The 17,661-nt window shown below is 41.2% G+C and overlaps 1 protein-coding gene across 2 annotated transcripts in view; it reads right to left on the reverse strand.

Annotated features, from left to right (window-relative positions):
• Positions 1-478: 478 nt before the first annotated feature.
• Positions 479-17,661, reverse strand: part of cxadr (CXADR Ig-like cell adhesion molecule) — a 34,244-nt gene continuing 17,061 nt past the window's right edge. Inside the window, exons 2-7 of one of the 2 annotated variants that reach the window (XM_084565378.1) lie at positions 13,985-14,154; positions 10,113-10,317; positions 6,165-6,320; positions 5,925-6,047; positions 4,178-4,316; positions 479-3,195 (exon numbers count right to left, since the gene is read on the reverse strand). In XM_084565378.1, coding sequence (XP_084421504.1) covers positions 2,913-3,195; positions 4,178-4,316; positions 5,925-6,047; positions 6,165-6,320; positions 10,113-10,317; positions 13,985-14,154 — 1,076 coding nt within the window. In that variant the 3' untranslated portion in view covers positions 479-2,912. Of the gene's footprint in view, positions 3,196-4,177; positions 4,317-5,924; positions 6,048-6,164; positions 6,321-10,112; positions 10,318-13,984; positions 14,887-17,661 lie in introns of those variants that run through there. The other variant, XM_084565377.1, reaches the window with a different exon arrangement.

Here is a 17,661-nt window from a genome sequence, read left to right on the forward strand (position 1 = left end):
TAGGAAGCTAATTTTGTACAACTTTGATTAGTGCTGGCCTTGCAATGCAAGTAATTACCCACCACATTTACTAAGGAGGGAAATTGGCTGTAATTGCAAAAACTAAGCAAATGTTGCAACAAATGACCAAGACACAAGGGACAATGCAGCTCAGTAGGGAAATGACAACAAGTCAATAAGAGACCTCTGTGGGTGGAGAGCTCCTCTGTATGTTTATTCCGAGCTGAACAAGTATCGGAGATGGCAGGCGGTGTCAGCGCCTGCCCGCTTCATTGATTAATTACAGTCATTAGGTGGTTAGAAAGTCACCTCACCTGGTGTAAGGGGTGGAATTCACCAGCTGATTAAAATGAATCACGGTCAAAAAGAGAGTCCTTAGAGAGCACGGACCGCTGGAGAGGACAGAAATTAAGTTTTATTCATGCTTAAGCCGAGACTTGCTCCTCTGTAAACAAACAAACAAACAAACAATCATGGATGAGTTTTCCCAATTTCATGACTTTTATTATTCAAAAATACAGCACAAAAAATACACACAAAAAGAAAGAAATTCACACTGGTGTGCTAACCTCAAAGGAGATTTTCATACAGTATTAGTACGCTGATTTCAAAGCTACAGTTAATATCGTTAGTAGTATTTATCATTAATGTTCTGAGCACATAGAGGGACAGCAACAGGACTATCTCCCTACGAGCTCCGTACACTTTTCCAGCAGGTGAAGAGTCTAACTAGAATTCTACATGGGCCCATCCAGAGCACAAACTCCCCTCATGAACAATACACTCAGTCACTCTCAGACACTCAAACTGCCAGGTGTCATTTTTTTTTGTCTAGTGAGGCCTTGGTCTCAGTTTTTCTGGTGTTAAAGCCAATCTGAAGTAAAGGGGCAATAACAACTGTAATCTCCCCTTATATACTCGTATCCACACGCAAAAACGTGACACACACACACAGAGACAATGCCAGAAATTCATTCAATTCAACATACCAAACAGCATCTGTACTGTACTGACTAGCCCCTCCTCTTGTGTTTTAGATATAGATTTGCCAAGCACAGCAGAGCAGAGCATCACAAATACATCCATAAAAACATCATCTTTATATCATTCCATGTGTTGTGATTAAATAGGGTTACTTTGACAGGATATTAATACATACACCCAGAACCAGTTAGATTATTGTGTTTGTTTGTTTGTTTTTTTAAAAAAAGCACATGAATTACTAAAGTTAAAAAAAAAAAACATAAAATGTTTTGGATAAGAAAAAATAAAACGTAAGATAGTGAAGGTGAGTGGGTGTGGGAAATGTAGTCACGATCTAATCGAGGCAACAGGAAACAATCAATAGGATCACTGTGTACAGATTGTTATTGGTATATTGTTCTTGTGGCAGTGATGGCGATGCAGGGCGATGCTACTGCACATCGCACAACGACACAACTCAACCGGGGCAACAAGGCACAATAGAAGTCATTAGAATCCAGCTGTGAAAAGGTGAACTGAAGGTAGGTGTGTAAGGCTAAAACAAGGAAGAGATAAGGCGTCGGAGCAAAAAGAAACAGTATGCCCCTAAGTATTCATACAGTTTTGTTAAGTGGCAGACAAAATGAGATGTTGGGTTTCTAAATAACAGAAGTATGGACATGTGCCAAAACTGCAACAACCGTCTTAAACTGCAACTTTAAGTGACCACTGAGAGACCGCAAAACAAACTCAAACCAAAGCAGCGATGGAAGTGCAGAGAAACACAATTCAGCAATCCTTTCAGGCTTATCAAATTACTTCCTCTCTGTGGCAATTAATGCTACAAACGCCGTGAGAGGCTTCATATCGACACAGAGAGAAGGTTAATGAAGGTATTGGCTCCTTGTAATGCGACTTGGTGCTCTGGTCATGCTAATAAGGTGGGGAGTCTTCACGTCCTAGTGGTCATTGAGGTTTAGGAGCCTGTTGACAGTCAAACTCAATCAAAGCCGATTGCTCAGTGAACCTTGTTGTCCAGCTGCCTCTGTTATAACACTTCATCTAAGATCTCTGGGTTGGGGGATGGACACTGGTCCTTTTTAAGATCGGTCAAGAAGCAATAATCCACCCAATCACAAGATTTGGCGGTCTGAACCTCCCCCTCTGTACCAGCCAATCCTGTCTCCTTTAGGCCCCTCACCCAAACGCAGAGTGGACAATTCAAACTGCAGAACAACGGCTGACCTATATACAGTCATTCTTTAGTTTGGACCATGGATTAAATCAAATTGGTGAATTTTCATCTAGAGGGCCATTCTGGTTTATAACTTATATCCACAGACTTTCTGGAATTTAAAAGAAAAATCTCAAGACACTTGTAAAGACTGGATGGACAAACAAATGATCACACTGTTAGAAAACAAATCACCTATACATTTCCCAAACTCACATTCACATACATACATTTATATTCACACATACACACAGCTGCACTTTATACATAAGCATGCATACAGCTGTACAGCGGACCAATTAAGGCCCTGGATCTGTTTAGAACATACAGTATGTTTACAGCAAGGGCCGTCTACAGAAAAAATAATAAAACATGCATTCACGTATGTACAGTATCATTTGTGTATTGACCATTCTGCTTTTTATCCACACCAATTCATTTTTTTCTGCGAGAAAGTTCATAGAAGTTTTTTTTTTGTATTTATATTTGATAAAAAGTTAATGTTCTCTGTTGTGATTTCAGTACAACATATTTTCTCTTCTCAGCATCACAGCAGAGAGGAGGATACTTCCATTTGTAAATAATGAAGAGCTAAAAACAGGCAGTCAGCCCGTCTTAGCTCTTGCTCCACCTTCACTGTCTTGTGTCCTGCTCCCTTCCAACGTCCCCCCCGCCCACCCCAACTTGCACAGTCCTTTCTCAAGAAGAACAAATGCTAGACGATTGAGCCATCCCTGTTCTGGGCAGGGACCATGACGGCTATGGCCCCCATGCGACTGAGGTTGGGGCCGGCCATCCTGGCAGCAGTGGGTGGAGGAAGAGGTACCTGGCTGGGAGGCCTCTCAAATTCCTCTGATGAAGGAATCTTGTCGTACTGGGGCTTCAGGGCGTACTCATGTAGGTTGGAAGGTGACATGGAGCCCAGGGAGGAGCGCTGGCTACCGACGGTAAAGCTGCGTGCTGTTGAAACACGACTCTTAGGTGGAGGCACATCCTCTCTGAGGGGAGACAGAGACAGCATTGCATTTAGAAAACAAGTCAAAACTAGAAACTCACCATCATGAGCTTACCTGAAAGTCATGTTAGAGAAACTTAACATGGAAAGAACTTTTGATGTGCAAGGAAAACAATGAATACTCAAGCAATCTGCACCTCAAGAGCAAAACATGATTGGAATAAATAAGAATAAAAAGAGTTCATTTGATTGGTTGGACTGTGTCTGCACGGCTCAGTCACACTGACTATGTAATAGCCTATGGAGACCAAGCTGAGTATCCAAATACAGCTATGCCCTCTACTCCCTCTGCCACCACATTAACAACTAATAAGCAGTAATAATCCAGTTAAATGCTCAATCCAACTGAGCCTGAGGGGCCAGAGCTTGTTTTGTCCATAGTTTCATGCTGTGGTGTTTCAGCAAATGTGTGTCTGTGTATACGAGACAGAACCAGTGGTCTAATCCTCTTTGTCCTACAGCAGGAGCAGTGTCACATTGTGGTCTTAGACAGATTCAGAGCAGAGCACAGTGATGGTAAGCTCAGTGGTTGTACGGAGCCCATGGGCCGGATGGAGAGTTGGATGGCGAGGGGGGGGGGGGGGGGGTAGGTGGCTCTGGTGTGGGGGGCAGCCAGCCACAGACATGACACAGGATCCACAGAGCAAACAAAGCTTTCAAACTGATTACCACAGCTGTTTATTTGAGGAGGGGTAAAAAAAGAAAAACGCTGATGGAGAAAAACCATTTCATGGTTGTTAGTGATGTTACACGCGTGCGTGAGGCAATGTGTGTGTGCATCTCGATGACCACAGCTCATGTTGCACAGGGAGCTGAGAGCTATAATCACATATAACCTATAGCATTATGATGTAATCCTGTATTATAAATTACACAACACAGACTAGACAAAAATACAAACTATTCATTCATCAATAGCTTGTGTATCTGAGAGACAAATCTCTTTAGTATTTTAGAGAGCATACCTTATCTCATTGCAGATTTCTTTCTCATACTTCTTCTTGTTACGGGCACGGCAACAGCAGAAGAGGATGATGGCAATAATGATGAGGAACAAGAGCACAGCAATTATGGCTCCTGCGATGATGCCTCCAGTGTTAGGGGCTGGACAAAACAAGAGAGAAAATGTGTTGAAAGGTTTGACAAATGTAAGTAGCGTTGCACGGACATGAATGTAACTAAGGCTCTGCATCCAACAAAGGCCTTGAGATGTAGTACCAGATTTTGGCACAGACTGCAGCTTTCAGTCGCACATAATCACATGGCAAACAATTTGTTCAAGAATCATGCACAGGGTGGGAAGTTGGGAAATGCTCCTATCAAAAGGATAATGTTGTATTGCTGTGTTTCAACAATCACTGCAACTGACAGAATGCATCATTTACTGCTTCCTGACTGATCAGTCAATGAAAATAAAATGGAAACTGAGAATCAGGTTGAGATCGGGCCGTATTTCAAGGTAAAACATTGCATGAAACAACAGGAAAGTTGTTAATTCTGATGCACATAACTGACACGTGTATTTAAGACTATTATTATAATAATATAAAATGTACTATTTAACAGTAAAATGCACTGGATGTTAGCAAAATTTCAAGTATGTAAGGCAAGACATATCTGTATTTTTCCAAGGTGTCATTGACGCGGTTTAATAAAGTGGGTTTCCCTTTTAACTTGTGCAAAAGCCAATGGAATGACGCGTTTTTTTTTTTTTTTAAAAAAAGGCAACTGGACTTGTAGAGTTTTTGGAGAAAACATTTCACCACTCATCAGAAAAAACTCTTTATTTAAATGCTTTTTGGATATACCATGACCTGGACGAGTGACAACCTCCACAGATTTGAGAAAATGACGTTTGCCATCGTAACAATAACTTACAGTGTTGCTGGTCTTGCATTTAAAATTAAACTTCCCTTCACTTCTTCTTGTCATCCTGGCTAATCGATCCGTTCCTTTATTAATTTGGTCAAAGGAAAGTTTTGTTTGATCACGTCACTATTCTCATGCAGGTTTTAACTGACACTGTTCTCAGGAAAAATGGCTGTCATGTGAGCATTTTTTATTTTATTTTTTAAAAAAAGCTGTATTTCCAGCTCATCAGGTTGAAAAAAAGGTTACACATTTCTCAAGCGCAATCAAAAATGTCACTGAAGAAATTACACAATGCACTGTTGTTTTGGAGCCTATATGACCCTTAAAGAAGAGGATGAATCAGAGGTGGGATCGAAGAAATGCCAAGGAGTCAGGTAGTGCCAGTAGCAAGTTCTGAAATGCCACAACTTCTAAACACACACAAAATAGTGGCCCTGAAATCAAAAAGACTAAACAATGACAGGTGCAGGAAAGTTAAAATCTATCCCCATCCTGCTCTCGTGTACGGCTACATACAGCTATTTGTCTTCTGGTTATCTTGACATTTACCCTCTGCAGATCAAGGTTTTTTTTTTTTTTTTTATTACAATATTTCTACAATTACCAGATGGGTTGGCATAGAGCTTTGTACAGACACTAATGGCCACTAAGCTACATACTGTTACTGTATTCTTGAAGGTTCATCATGTAGGGGTACAAAACTTGAAATGGAAGACTCTACTTTTTTCAAGTGCGCCATATACTCTAGGCACATGGCCATTGGACCACAGCAACAGGTGTAACTATGAAACAGGCTGCATATGGGTTAGTGCTTCAACATGAGATTGGTTGGGTACTCACGAGGTGTCACGTTGAGATATAGTGTACACTCCTCTGTGCCAATCTTGTTGGTGGCAACACAGCGATAGTTGCCAGATGCGCTACCAGATGCATTCCTCACATTAAGAGTGCCTCCCATAGGATCTGTAGTGAGGGCAAAAAAAATAAAAATACATAAATGAAAAGATGACAGTGTCAAACAGACAATCTGTGAGTAGGACAGTGATCTATTTCTCTGAGAGTGATCAAGAGGTCCATTACCCAGTGCTGAAGAGGCGGGCAGCAGCTTGCTGTCACTGGTCTTCTCCCAGGAGTACTTCAGAGGTTTGGTTCCCTCGCTAGATAGGCACCGCAGCACAATGTCTTTGCCTTCCACTGTGGGGCCTTCGGTGAAACACCTGGGCTTAGATGGCCTTACTGTCGAGAGAAAAGGATCAGAGTGGAGAGATTCAGAGAGGTGAACACAGCAGGCACATCCAGGTGGGCACAGTAGCTGAGAATGACACAGTCCTTCTTCCTACAACTTTATTTTTCAATCTTGCATGTTGTGGGTGAGTTGTGTGTGTCTATTGTGTAGTCTTAAAGCTGATTTCCTCCCTTGTTTAAAGCAGCAGTCATCAGAGAAATGAAAGCAGTAATCACAGTAACTGACACAGCTGCTGTCATTACAGGTGCCGTCAATCAGTATAATTACCGGGAAGAAAGGTGATGTGTGTCGTTGGACACACAAACACACATGCACATAGCATTCAGCATTAAGAATAAGAACAGGCTTTCTATTTTAACAGCCGTGCAAAATATGTGTGCAAATAGTCGGTCAGTCAGAGTGTTGGCGGGAGATGAGATGTGGTGGTGGTGGTGGAGGGCTCCAAATTAAAAGCAGACCTGCTCCAGTGAAGCCCAGACACACTGTGAAGCAGGCGAGGGAGTGAAAAAGAGAAAGGGACTGGGCTGGGTAACGTTTGGATAGAGAAAATCTGAGGCCAAAGTCCGTTCTCTGTGTTCACTGACAGAAGGCTGACATCATGGTGTGGTCATGGGTTCTGTGACAACAAAACCCTGGAGTGGAGCTCTCCAGATCTGAACCAGGTGCCATGCGGGAGGGGGGAGCTCAGCAGGCATAACCGTAAGGATTAACAGTACACTGACAGATACAGAGTGCTCTTACTAATCTAATAAACACGCACAGGGTGAGGACAGAGGGGGCAAAACAGAAAGCGGGAGAGCAAAAATTAAGCGAGCGTTGATGGACAGATGGTAGAGTGATGGAGGCCAAGGCTGCACTGCTCCTAACTCACTGGTCTGCTGTATGCTGATGTTGTGTTGCACCTACACACGCACTGACACGACACACAGTAAATGTCAGAGAGCTATGACATTTTGAATGTATCCTTTAAAAGGTGAAAGTCAACTCGACACGTTTAAGGCTGTAACGCACTGCTCCTCATATTAAGACTGCTGTCCGATGAGCAGATTTATCTGTTTGCAAGATGGGGTCAAAGAAGAAGGTGACAGAGGCTGGAGGAGCAAGGAGACAAAAGGGCAGAGCGATACAATGAACCCAGCTCTGTTAAACGAACAATGAACTGAGATTTATGAGCTGCACACGGCTGTATTGTGGAAAAGATAAGTATAAATAGCTATATTGTGGCATGCATTGCTATCACGAGATGCATACCTTCACACAGTGATGACTGACTGTTGAATGATAAGTGAAATATAAGCGACTAGTGGCCACTAAAGCGAAGCAGACAGAATTAATGAGATTGGCCGTTGAGCTACACAGAGAGATCCTGGATATGATGAGGATTGCCTGCACTCAGGAAGGGCTGAGTGATTGGTTGCTGAAGTTGCTCAGTGTATAAGTAGGATGTAGTCAGAAACAGTTGTTGAGTTTCCAACATGCAGTGCTGAGCTGCAGGTGGATACTCTCCTCCTATTTACTTCAACGTCTTACTGCAAGCAGAGGAAAATACTTAATAGTGCATGCTACCTCCTCCCTCTGTAGTACCTGGACACTGTTTACATTGCAGGTGTCAGCGTGCGTCTGTATACCTGCACATGGCAGGGTTTGTGACAAGCACTAGCAACACCCAGCGAATATGCGGAAGTGCACTTGTGTTCGTGCACAAATATGCATGCACGTCTCTCCTGCACCATCCACCTTGTGACAAGATCAAACTCAAGGTAAATGCAGAGCAGGCAAGATGTCCCCACCTCTCCTTGTCAATGTTTCTTTGCTTTGAACACCCCTGCCCCTGGGGTCAACAGCTAGCAGCCTGTCAGCTTCTGTAGCCTCGAGCCATCTAGTTCTCATGCACACATACTCACGCTACAGCTAAAGACACCTGCATTTACATTTTAGTCACTCGATGCTCTTATGCACCACAGCTTAAAATCAACAGATACCGTTAAATAACTCAAATAAAGAGTATAAAGACCACTAGAACTAACACCTGCTTACATCTACTGCCAGGAACTATGAAGTAAACTGTAACTGTAATGATAATAAATTACATTTTACTAAATATCTTCTCTGGATGAAATCACAAGGTTTTTGATACAGGTTCCTGAAGAGTATGAACGTAACACAAATGCAGCAACATTTAACAACTTCAACAATGACACTGAAAATGAGGAACTGTGACAGGCGGAAGAGTCCGTCATAGCAGATGTATTAGCAGTAACTAAAGAAGCGGTCTCCTGTTTGGATCTGTATTTATGCAAGAACTGTAGCCAAATTTCATGGCAAGATTATCTGCGTCCATTCATCTCTTTCATTACAGAACTCCTTAGTGCTGCCAAAACAAAATTACCTGTTTGTTTTCCAATAGCTTGTGTCTATCCGGTTGAACTAGTTGGTGCAGTCACTTTTGTACACATGACACCATGTCGGTGACACTTTTCCAAAGCTTGTTCTATAAGAATGCAGAAACTATTCTAATATAAGAGCTTCCGTAAGAGCACAGCACACAGCACAGGCTGTTTTTCCCATATGCAAATAGCTGGCTGGTTTCGGGAGGTGATTCACTTTCGACATCATTTAGCTGACCGACCAGCGAGGTCAGTGTGTGTGTGTTTGCCTAGGGAGTGAATCATCTGACTTACGAAACTCTGATGTGTCACGCATCACACTATGTGCAATTAGCAAAACAAATTTCCATTCCACCCATTCCATGTGGCCATTTCCTGTTAGTTTGGAAATGGGTGAAAGAAGGAATAGTACACGTATATATATTACGTTTAAAAGAAATTTTAAAAATGATCTGCCATAATAATAAAATATAATTAACTTTACCTCAAGTGGTCATTAAGCCATGCTATTAAGATAGTTTTCATTTTTAATTTTTCCAGTTATTAACAAAATATCTATTGTAAAATATTCACAATATTGTAATTGCAATGACAGCCACATGTATTCAGAGATACAGAATGTGATGCAAACCATCTTTTGCAAGCAGATAGCAATGGTTTTTCAAAATCACATATTCACAATATTTCCCCCCAGAAAATATATTGCTGGCAGCAGGGAAAAGGCACTTACTAAAAACAGATGATACAGTCCTAACATAAATAAGTGGATAGATGTAACAATGAAGATCTATAGAATAGAAAAAAATACCTTGCCTTAAAGATGGACACTGGTAAAAAAGTGTAATTCATGTCAAACCTCTGAGCTCGATTTGGTTAAGTTATTGTCAAGTGCGTTCGTGTTTCAAATCAGAAACACAAATGTTGGACGTATATCGTTTAGCTATGTTTTTTTTTTCTTTGGCACAAGCCATACACGTAAATATGAGCATAGATAAGTAGAAACCTATTCATATACTGTACACTGTAACTGATATTCACGCCCTATGCCATGTCCGTTACTTAAACCTTAAGGAAAATGCAACTAAAAAAAAATAATAATAAAAATAAAAAAAACACAAAAAATATCTGGATTATCATTTTAGAAAATCATAGAACATCTAGTGGGAAGACAGTGTATCACAATGGGGTCAATGCTTTTCAGCCACTGGGAAGGTTATGCACTTGATTTTAGTAGGGATTACATCAAAACCGGCAAAGAGGGCAAAGACTATGTCACATGGTGCATTCCCATTGTGGAGGGAGAGAGAATTTACCCTGCGAGGAAAAAAAAGACGTCAAACCTAATGCTGCAGTATATTCAGTGGTTTGCACTGCTCCAGTGGCCATTCCACTCACCCATGACGATCAGCTGCATCTTCTTGCTACGGATACCAGGAGCCTTCTTCACCTTACACTGGTAGGTGCCTGAGTCTGACGACTTCAGCCCCATTAGGTTGATGGAGGCGTCACCGTTCTTGGGGTCAGCTGAGTTGAAGTGGACTCGACCCTTCATGGGAGGGTAGTAGTCCTCGTAGGCCCTGTCACCCGAGTACAGAATCATCTGGTTGTGGAAAAGAAGTAGGGAAAGTTAAAAACTCAAACCTGTCGAGAATGATGTAGTGTATCAGACTTATCTGTTTATGAGAAAAACAGTTGTTCTAGGAAACCAATAAATAAAAGCCCTGAAATGACAGTTATGTGGTATCTGAAAGCAAAGACCTTGCTCAGTGAACCAACTAAAATATATGGAAAAGAGAGAGTGCCCTCCTCTTTTATCTCTCCAGTGCCCTTCAGCCTGGCAGTCTGTATTTTGCCCTTTCTGTGCCTAAGAAGAATGAAGGTGGAACAAACAAAGCCACCACTGTGGAGCTAAATCAACACCTGCTGTGTCAACAAAGCTCCCAATTCCATCCAACCACTTCTGCACCACACACACACACGCACGCACACAAGTCTGGGTCTTGAAAGCAGCTAGGAAATGCCTAGAAATAAAGCCCAGGTGGAGCCAACATGAAGCTTGTAGCTAGTAGCGGGTGATAGTGGAAAGGGGAAACAAAAACACAAGGAAAAAAAGCAAGAAGGGTGGGGAAAAAAAGAGACGTGAGCAACAATGAAAAGAGTTCTCATTCTCTTTCATAGGCACTGGCATATTCCTCCACATTTCCACGGAGACAGTGATCATCAGGCTTTTTTGTGCCACCATCAACAGCATGCATACGCACAGCAATACCCCTGGGTGGAGAGGAGGAGAGAGGAAAAACTAGACATGGCAGGAGGAGAGGAAAATAATGAACCCATCAGAGAAGGCAGAGCATTCAAAGGAAGTACGAGAGCTGCAAAACAAAAGGAGACAGAGTGAACGAGGTTTTAGCGTGTCTATACCAAGTTGGCTTACTTTTCCAACTAGAAAACTAGATTTTGAAGCTGCAAGCGTGGCATGCTCACAATGGGCGCTGTTTTCATCTTGTATATATTAACCAAGTAAAGAAGTAATTCAGTTAAAATTCCACCTGGCTCTCAGGGGAGGGAAACCTATCCTTCAAACCTCACTGGGGATCAGAACATCAGCAGTAATAACAGTGATATGCGAGAAGAGACCACGGAAGAAAGGAAATTAAATTGCCCTAAGCTCAGCCAGACAAGAACTCTCACTTGGGTTCAACTGCTTCACAAGCACACATATGGGAGTACTTACACACATACACACCTCCATCTAAAAAAATCTCAACAGCACAATAACCTTGAGAATCATGATCCAATGAAAAAAAAAAAATCCCATAAAGAGCCCGGGGAACGAAAATGAAAAGGGCAAATGACTAGACAAGCTGGCGGGGGCTGGAAAGGACTCCACTGTCTGTGAGCTGCGTTTCATAACAGGTAGGACATTCAATGATACAATCACCACCTGGCCTGGCCATTCTCTGTGGATGGATCATAGTGCTGCGGTAAAAAGGACTGGATTGGCCAGGGATAGTTTTCATCACACACATTTTAGGATGAGATCATTGTCATGTGATGCTATTACTCAGTAAGCAAAGAGGAAGAGCTCATTTGAGAGGCAAAGCAGGGAGCCGTCATACCTGTGTTCTCTAAACAACCTGCAGAGCTCAGAGAGATAAGAATTGTGTCTCTGCACTCCGACTCCTAACTTGAATGACTTAAAGTGCTGCTGCTGCGAGCATTCACAGGAACAGCTATACTCCAAACTGCTTCACGCCTACATAAAAAATACAAATAATGTCCTTCAGTCCTGAGGCTAAACAGAATGCAACAAAACATGACCATGAGAAAACAAAAACATTTTCACTGAACCTTGTTTTGGCTTCAAGTCCAAATCTTCCAATACTTTGTCAATATACACAAATTCCTGTTGCAATAACTCTGCCAACAAAGGGCTCTGCTGTTGTCCTCAAGGACAAAAGATAGTTTGTGTGACATGGGATAAAGTTATGTATTTTCTCGGCAAATTCAACTCTTATTCAAACCATTCAGATTTGGTTTTTGTAATTGTTTTTCTCGTTCTCACAGTGGTGGCAAATATGCAGGGCACACCCTCCTTTCCACTAATCTGTAGCCAGGCAATGAGAGCCAAATGCAAATGACTGTTACTGTAGGCATGCCTGGCATCTCTCATTCAAGCACAACAAAGCAACATGCATTAGCTATGCTTCACCACCCTCAAAAAGACCCTGATGATATGTGGGATATGTCAGAAGGGTGCCATGGGTCCCCAGTAGACATTGGAATGAATAGATAATGTTGTGGTATAACTTCTAAAGGCATAAATGCAGAGCAAAAGCAGCCAGAATATATGGCATATTAATATTAACTTAATTCTTAAAGAAACAATTAATTACATATGCAAGACTAATCATATAACCCATCTGTAAAACAGAGCTTCAAGTTCCCAGATTTAAGACACTGTAAACTGATAACATTGATTAATTCACCACTTTAAAAAGAAATTCTGATAGTGGCTGTTCCTTTAAATCCAAATGTGAACAAGGGTTCACCATGGCTTCTGAGCATCTGGGAGCCTCTGGCTATAAAGTTAAGCTTTCACTGTCATTTCATTGCCTGGCCTGGTTGCTTTGGTCCTATCAAACTGGCCTAATTCTATTGAACAATGTCACATATATTAAAAGAGCCGCTTGGAATTAATATGTCACTAATTGCAAAGAATTTACTCCGTGCTTGACTTCATTTTGGTTCAGGGCAATTCGAATCGGAGCTTGTGTATATAGCGAGCAAAGTCTGATAGGTCAATTAGAACAAATGCGTTCAGAGAGAGATGTCAGGCCTGTTTAAATTCCTACTAAGGTTTGGCAACACTACAGTGCGTGCACATCAGATCCAGCAAAATTACATGTAGTAAAGAAAAGAAACGGTGGAACCACATGCAATTTGAGAACATGCGATATATTTCTACAGCTGCATTCATGAAAACGAAGAGGCCCTCCGAGGGAATGGCCCACATCCTGTGCTCACGAACAGCATCACTGTAAGAGATAAACTTAAACTGACCGGATCTTTTTTTTTTTTTTTTTACTGCACCTATGTTTCCTTCGAACACTCCAGCAAATGATTTATAATGAAAATAGATGAGGCAAAGGCCTGAGTCTAGACACAGAAAGGGGAGAAAAAACGAATGGAAAAGAAGGCTTTGTGACAGGTGGGGTACAAAGAGCCACAAGAGAGAGGACCATGCCACTGGAGTGATCTGTAGCAAGAATATGTCTCTAACGCTGTTAAAGCCCTGAGGGTATGTGGAGTTCCTGTAGAGTTGTATAGTCTTTCCTTTCCATGGCCCTCAGCCACGGAAAGAAAAGGAAAGACTGCCAGGGTTGACTGTGAGAGCCTGCAGAGAACAAATGCTCAATACACTGATAAGTGGCTCAAATTACATTTGCCTTGTACTGTATCCCTCCTGTACTACTTGCAACACCTCGAAAGAAAAACTCGCACTTGTGTAGAAGTTATATTGCATTTCACCTCTTGCACAACATATGAAATAAGACAAACCCCACCTCCGAAGATCATGTTCAAGAAAAGCAAATGAGGAGTTTTCTCAAAAGTGAAAATGAATGAAGCACCGATTTCTGTTTTTGACACATGGTGGAGAAGTGTGGGAAATAAGCTCATAGACCAGGTTGGAAAAAAAATCAAAAGTACCTAACTAAAGGCAAGAACAAAGCTTGACTGCCAAATAAAAGGACATCAACACGTACCACTTTGTCCTCATTCTGGTTGTCGGGGGACACCAAGCTCCATTCAATATCCAGTGGTCCAGAGTCCTCTGGGGCCAGAGTGAACTGGCAATCCAGCTTCACGCTCTCGCCACTGGCCTTCTCTATGGTTGATTGCCCTGTAGATGAGATCTCGACTCCAGAGGCCAAGCCTAGACAAACAGATACAAAGTAAATTAAATTAGTTTCAAGACTGCAAACAATAAAGACAAGCATTAACAGTCTCCAAGCATGCTGACACCATTTCTGCAGACTTGTAAAATACAACATATAATGTAATTTAACACCTGTTTCATATCAGTTGAAGAATGACACTTTTAGTTAAGCAGTGTAAAATGTCTCCTTACAGCCTCTGGTTACATACATAAATACTGTAACTAGCATTATTACCTAGAGCAGGAAACAGAAAACATTTAGACTTGCAAAAATCCAATTTAAAACTTAAAACTTTTGTCCTGAATTTAGAGCTAAATGCTAATGAATCCCAGGCAACTGGGAAACTGAGAGCATAGTTGAAATGCATTAAATGGGTCTTTTTTTGTTGTTGTTGTCATGAACCAAGCCATTTTTCGTTTTATTCATAAGTATGAAAGGACATGACATTTAAGCTGAAGTTCTTCCACCCCTACACTGTATTTTATCTTATCAGCTGTGAATTTTTCATCTACTCTTCTAGCTTTTAAAACTATCCTAGGACCACACAGTTACACCGTTGAAATTCTGGCTGAAAGAACCTCTGCAGATGAGCATAATCATACCTTAATAAAATATCAGAGTACTTGATTTTTGGTGAATGAAATATGTGCAAAATTAGACTTAAGACCACTGACAAATGTAAATTACTTAAATAGATTCTTGCATCCAACTGCATCATTTTCGTACCAAGTTGATGAAAATGATCTTGGCTGGCTTGCTTTACTGAAACATTTTAAGTCAGCTGTCAAGCATTTTCATTTATGTAATATGTCAGTCATGAAATAAATATGGCTACATCTTGTCTGAGAAGCAAGTATCTCTTGAAATATGCATAATGTAAATCACACGGTTAAAAAGAAAAAAGACTAATAGAGTAGAACATAGCTTAGCTGAAGGAGTGGTGGCTATGATAATAAGAAGAAACCGTAACCCCATCACCAAACTGAAGCAGACTCTTAAGCATTTATTCTTAGAACGAATAAACATAATTTCCTGGTGACATCAGCTGGGTTAAGATTTTCCATTCAATAAGAGATTTAAGCCGAGGCAGGAACATAGTCCATAGAGAATGGAGCTGTCACATGCTGCCTCAACATATTAAAATCCTTCTGACAGCCTACCACCTTCCAACCAACGAGCGGGGGGAGAATATCTTAAAAAAAGAAACCATCTCAATATGCTGCTGCTAAAAAGCACTTAAAATGTGTTACAAACACTTACCACGTTGCACAAATAGAACCAAACACACGTAACTGAAATTAGCGCTTGGTTTCCGTAAACAAGCATTTTTATTCCATCTAAAACACAAAACCCGTGGCATTTTCCGTAGCTACATCTGCATCTCATTTAGGTGCTTTCACACTAACTGACAGATGGAGCTGACACTAATGTGCAAAGATAATTGGTGAAACAGAAGCCAACACTGGCAACTGTAAACACTGTTAACAAGAAAATTAACCTCTTTTCTCTTCATGGAAAGGTTATTTTTTGGTTGATTACAAGGTTTCCATGAACAATAAACAAATGAGTGTACATTTATCATACAAAGTCAAACCAGGTGTTTAAGACCTGACCTCAAGCTGCTATTAGAGATTGCTGCCAAACAAACTTTTGTTGTAACTTGTGTGCAATGACAATAAAGTTCTTCTTCTTAAGTGCATTATGTGGTGTAGCGATACTCTCAGATAGGGCTAGACAATAAATTAATTTAATAGATTAATTTGAATTTGTGGTTTAGGATAATTGAGAAGAGATTGTTCCCATAAAATGGCAGCCTTGTCAGTAGTTTGGATCTCGGTTCAGTTTCACAGCGCCAGACCTCAAACATACCACATGGCGTTGCAAAGTTTGTTTAAAAGATGTTGCAAAAAGCATACGCAATTTACTTCAGCATCTCAAACCGAGTGGAAGAAATGTTGTTCATTACTAGATGATGCACAAGACCATGGCAGCACGCAAACAATCACTAAAAAGAAGCCAGCATTATTAAACTGTATCCCATATGAAAAAAAATGGGCCCAGCGGAAAGTTATTACAGACGCAGTTGAGATGCACATCACTAAAGATGTGGTGCCCATTCATACAGTGGAGATCCATAACCTAAAAACTATCAATCCCAGGTATGTGATACCAAGAGGCTGTGAGCTACAGGTCCCTGTCCATCAGCTCTGTTTCAGTCCCAAACATGATGCTAGACAACTGAATGGAAATAAACCACAGGAGCTTACACACATACACAAAGTGACAGTCTCAGTCACACCCACTATTGTTGAAGCTCAGAGCCTGTAAGCACTTGATAGGGTCGCAAAGCACAAGCATAGTTTTATTCCTCGGCCGCCGGTCCTGCAGCTGGTCGTTGCAGCCCACAGATTTTGACACACGTCCTTGATGGCAGCGATCCATCGCCTTCAGCAGGAGAAACGGGAAGCAAAATAGAGAAAACCGAAATATGTGTCTATCACTGTCAAAGCGGATACTCAGTTTGGCATCTGCATGACGGAAAGCTGTGTCAATTCATCAAGCACTTAAAGAAGCTGGGGCATTTTTCAAAGTTGCCTAGAAAGGGGAGAAAATTGCGCTCTGAGAGAAAAGGAGAAAGTATTGAGCTGGAACAGAGTGCTGCTTTCTCTGACGGGTAATAAAGGACGATGTCTGATGTACCTGTTAAAATAAATGACAGACCTCCGCAGAGTTTCTTTGAATCACAGTGCAGCCACAGGCCTTTTCCATTCAGCACAACATAAATGGAAAAAAGTGCCTTCTCAGGATATATCTCTTCGGCTAGCAAACAGATTTGTTTGTTTATACACCTCAGTGGCTAGAAGATCAGGTGACAGAAGATTCACAGATGCAGGGAAGAGGAACATGAACACCAGGAGTGTAATATAAAGTTGGCTCCTTATCAAAGCCAACAGAAGCATGTTTTTTTTCCAAGGATTGTATAAGGATGTTTAATCCTGCAACTGTAAGTAGAGAAACTGCAATGCAAATAAGATCATTCGAGTAGTCACAGTAAATCTGCATCTTCAGAAAGGTAGGCGTGCAAGGATAAATTCCCCTGAAAATCTTTTTTCCATCTTCTTCTTTCTTGGGCTGTTTTGGTTCTCTAAAATAAGATATTCATTGGTTTCGAAACTCATCTGAAGTGGGTGGAGCTCAGAGTTTTGCAACATCTGAACCAAAATATGATGACATTTTCATTTCCACCAATGCCAATCAGATCTGAAAAAAGCATACCCACTGTCCCAGTGAAGCAGATTAGTTGACTTTTGAAGTGTTAAAACTTTTGCACTCTGCATAATTTCTTCCAAACTTTTAACTCTTGCTCATTTAGTCATAAATATTTAATGTTACACATTTTCAGGGCTTTAAGAGCACATTTTCATGCTTCATATGCAAGCTGAGCATGCAGATGGGCATGCTTTCCATGAAATACAAATCACTTTAATGGAGAGACAAGCTCA

Source organism: Chelon labrosus (genome assembly GCF_963514085.1).
Source record: "Chelon labrosus genome assembly, chromosome: 17".
In the NCBI taxonomy this organism is placed as follows: Eukaryota; Metazoa; Chordata; class Actinopteri; order Mugiliformes; family Mugilidae; genus Chelon; species Chelon labrosus.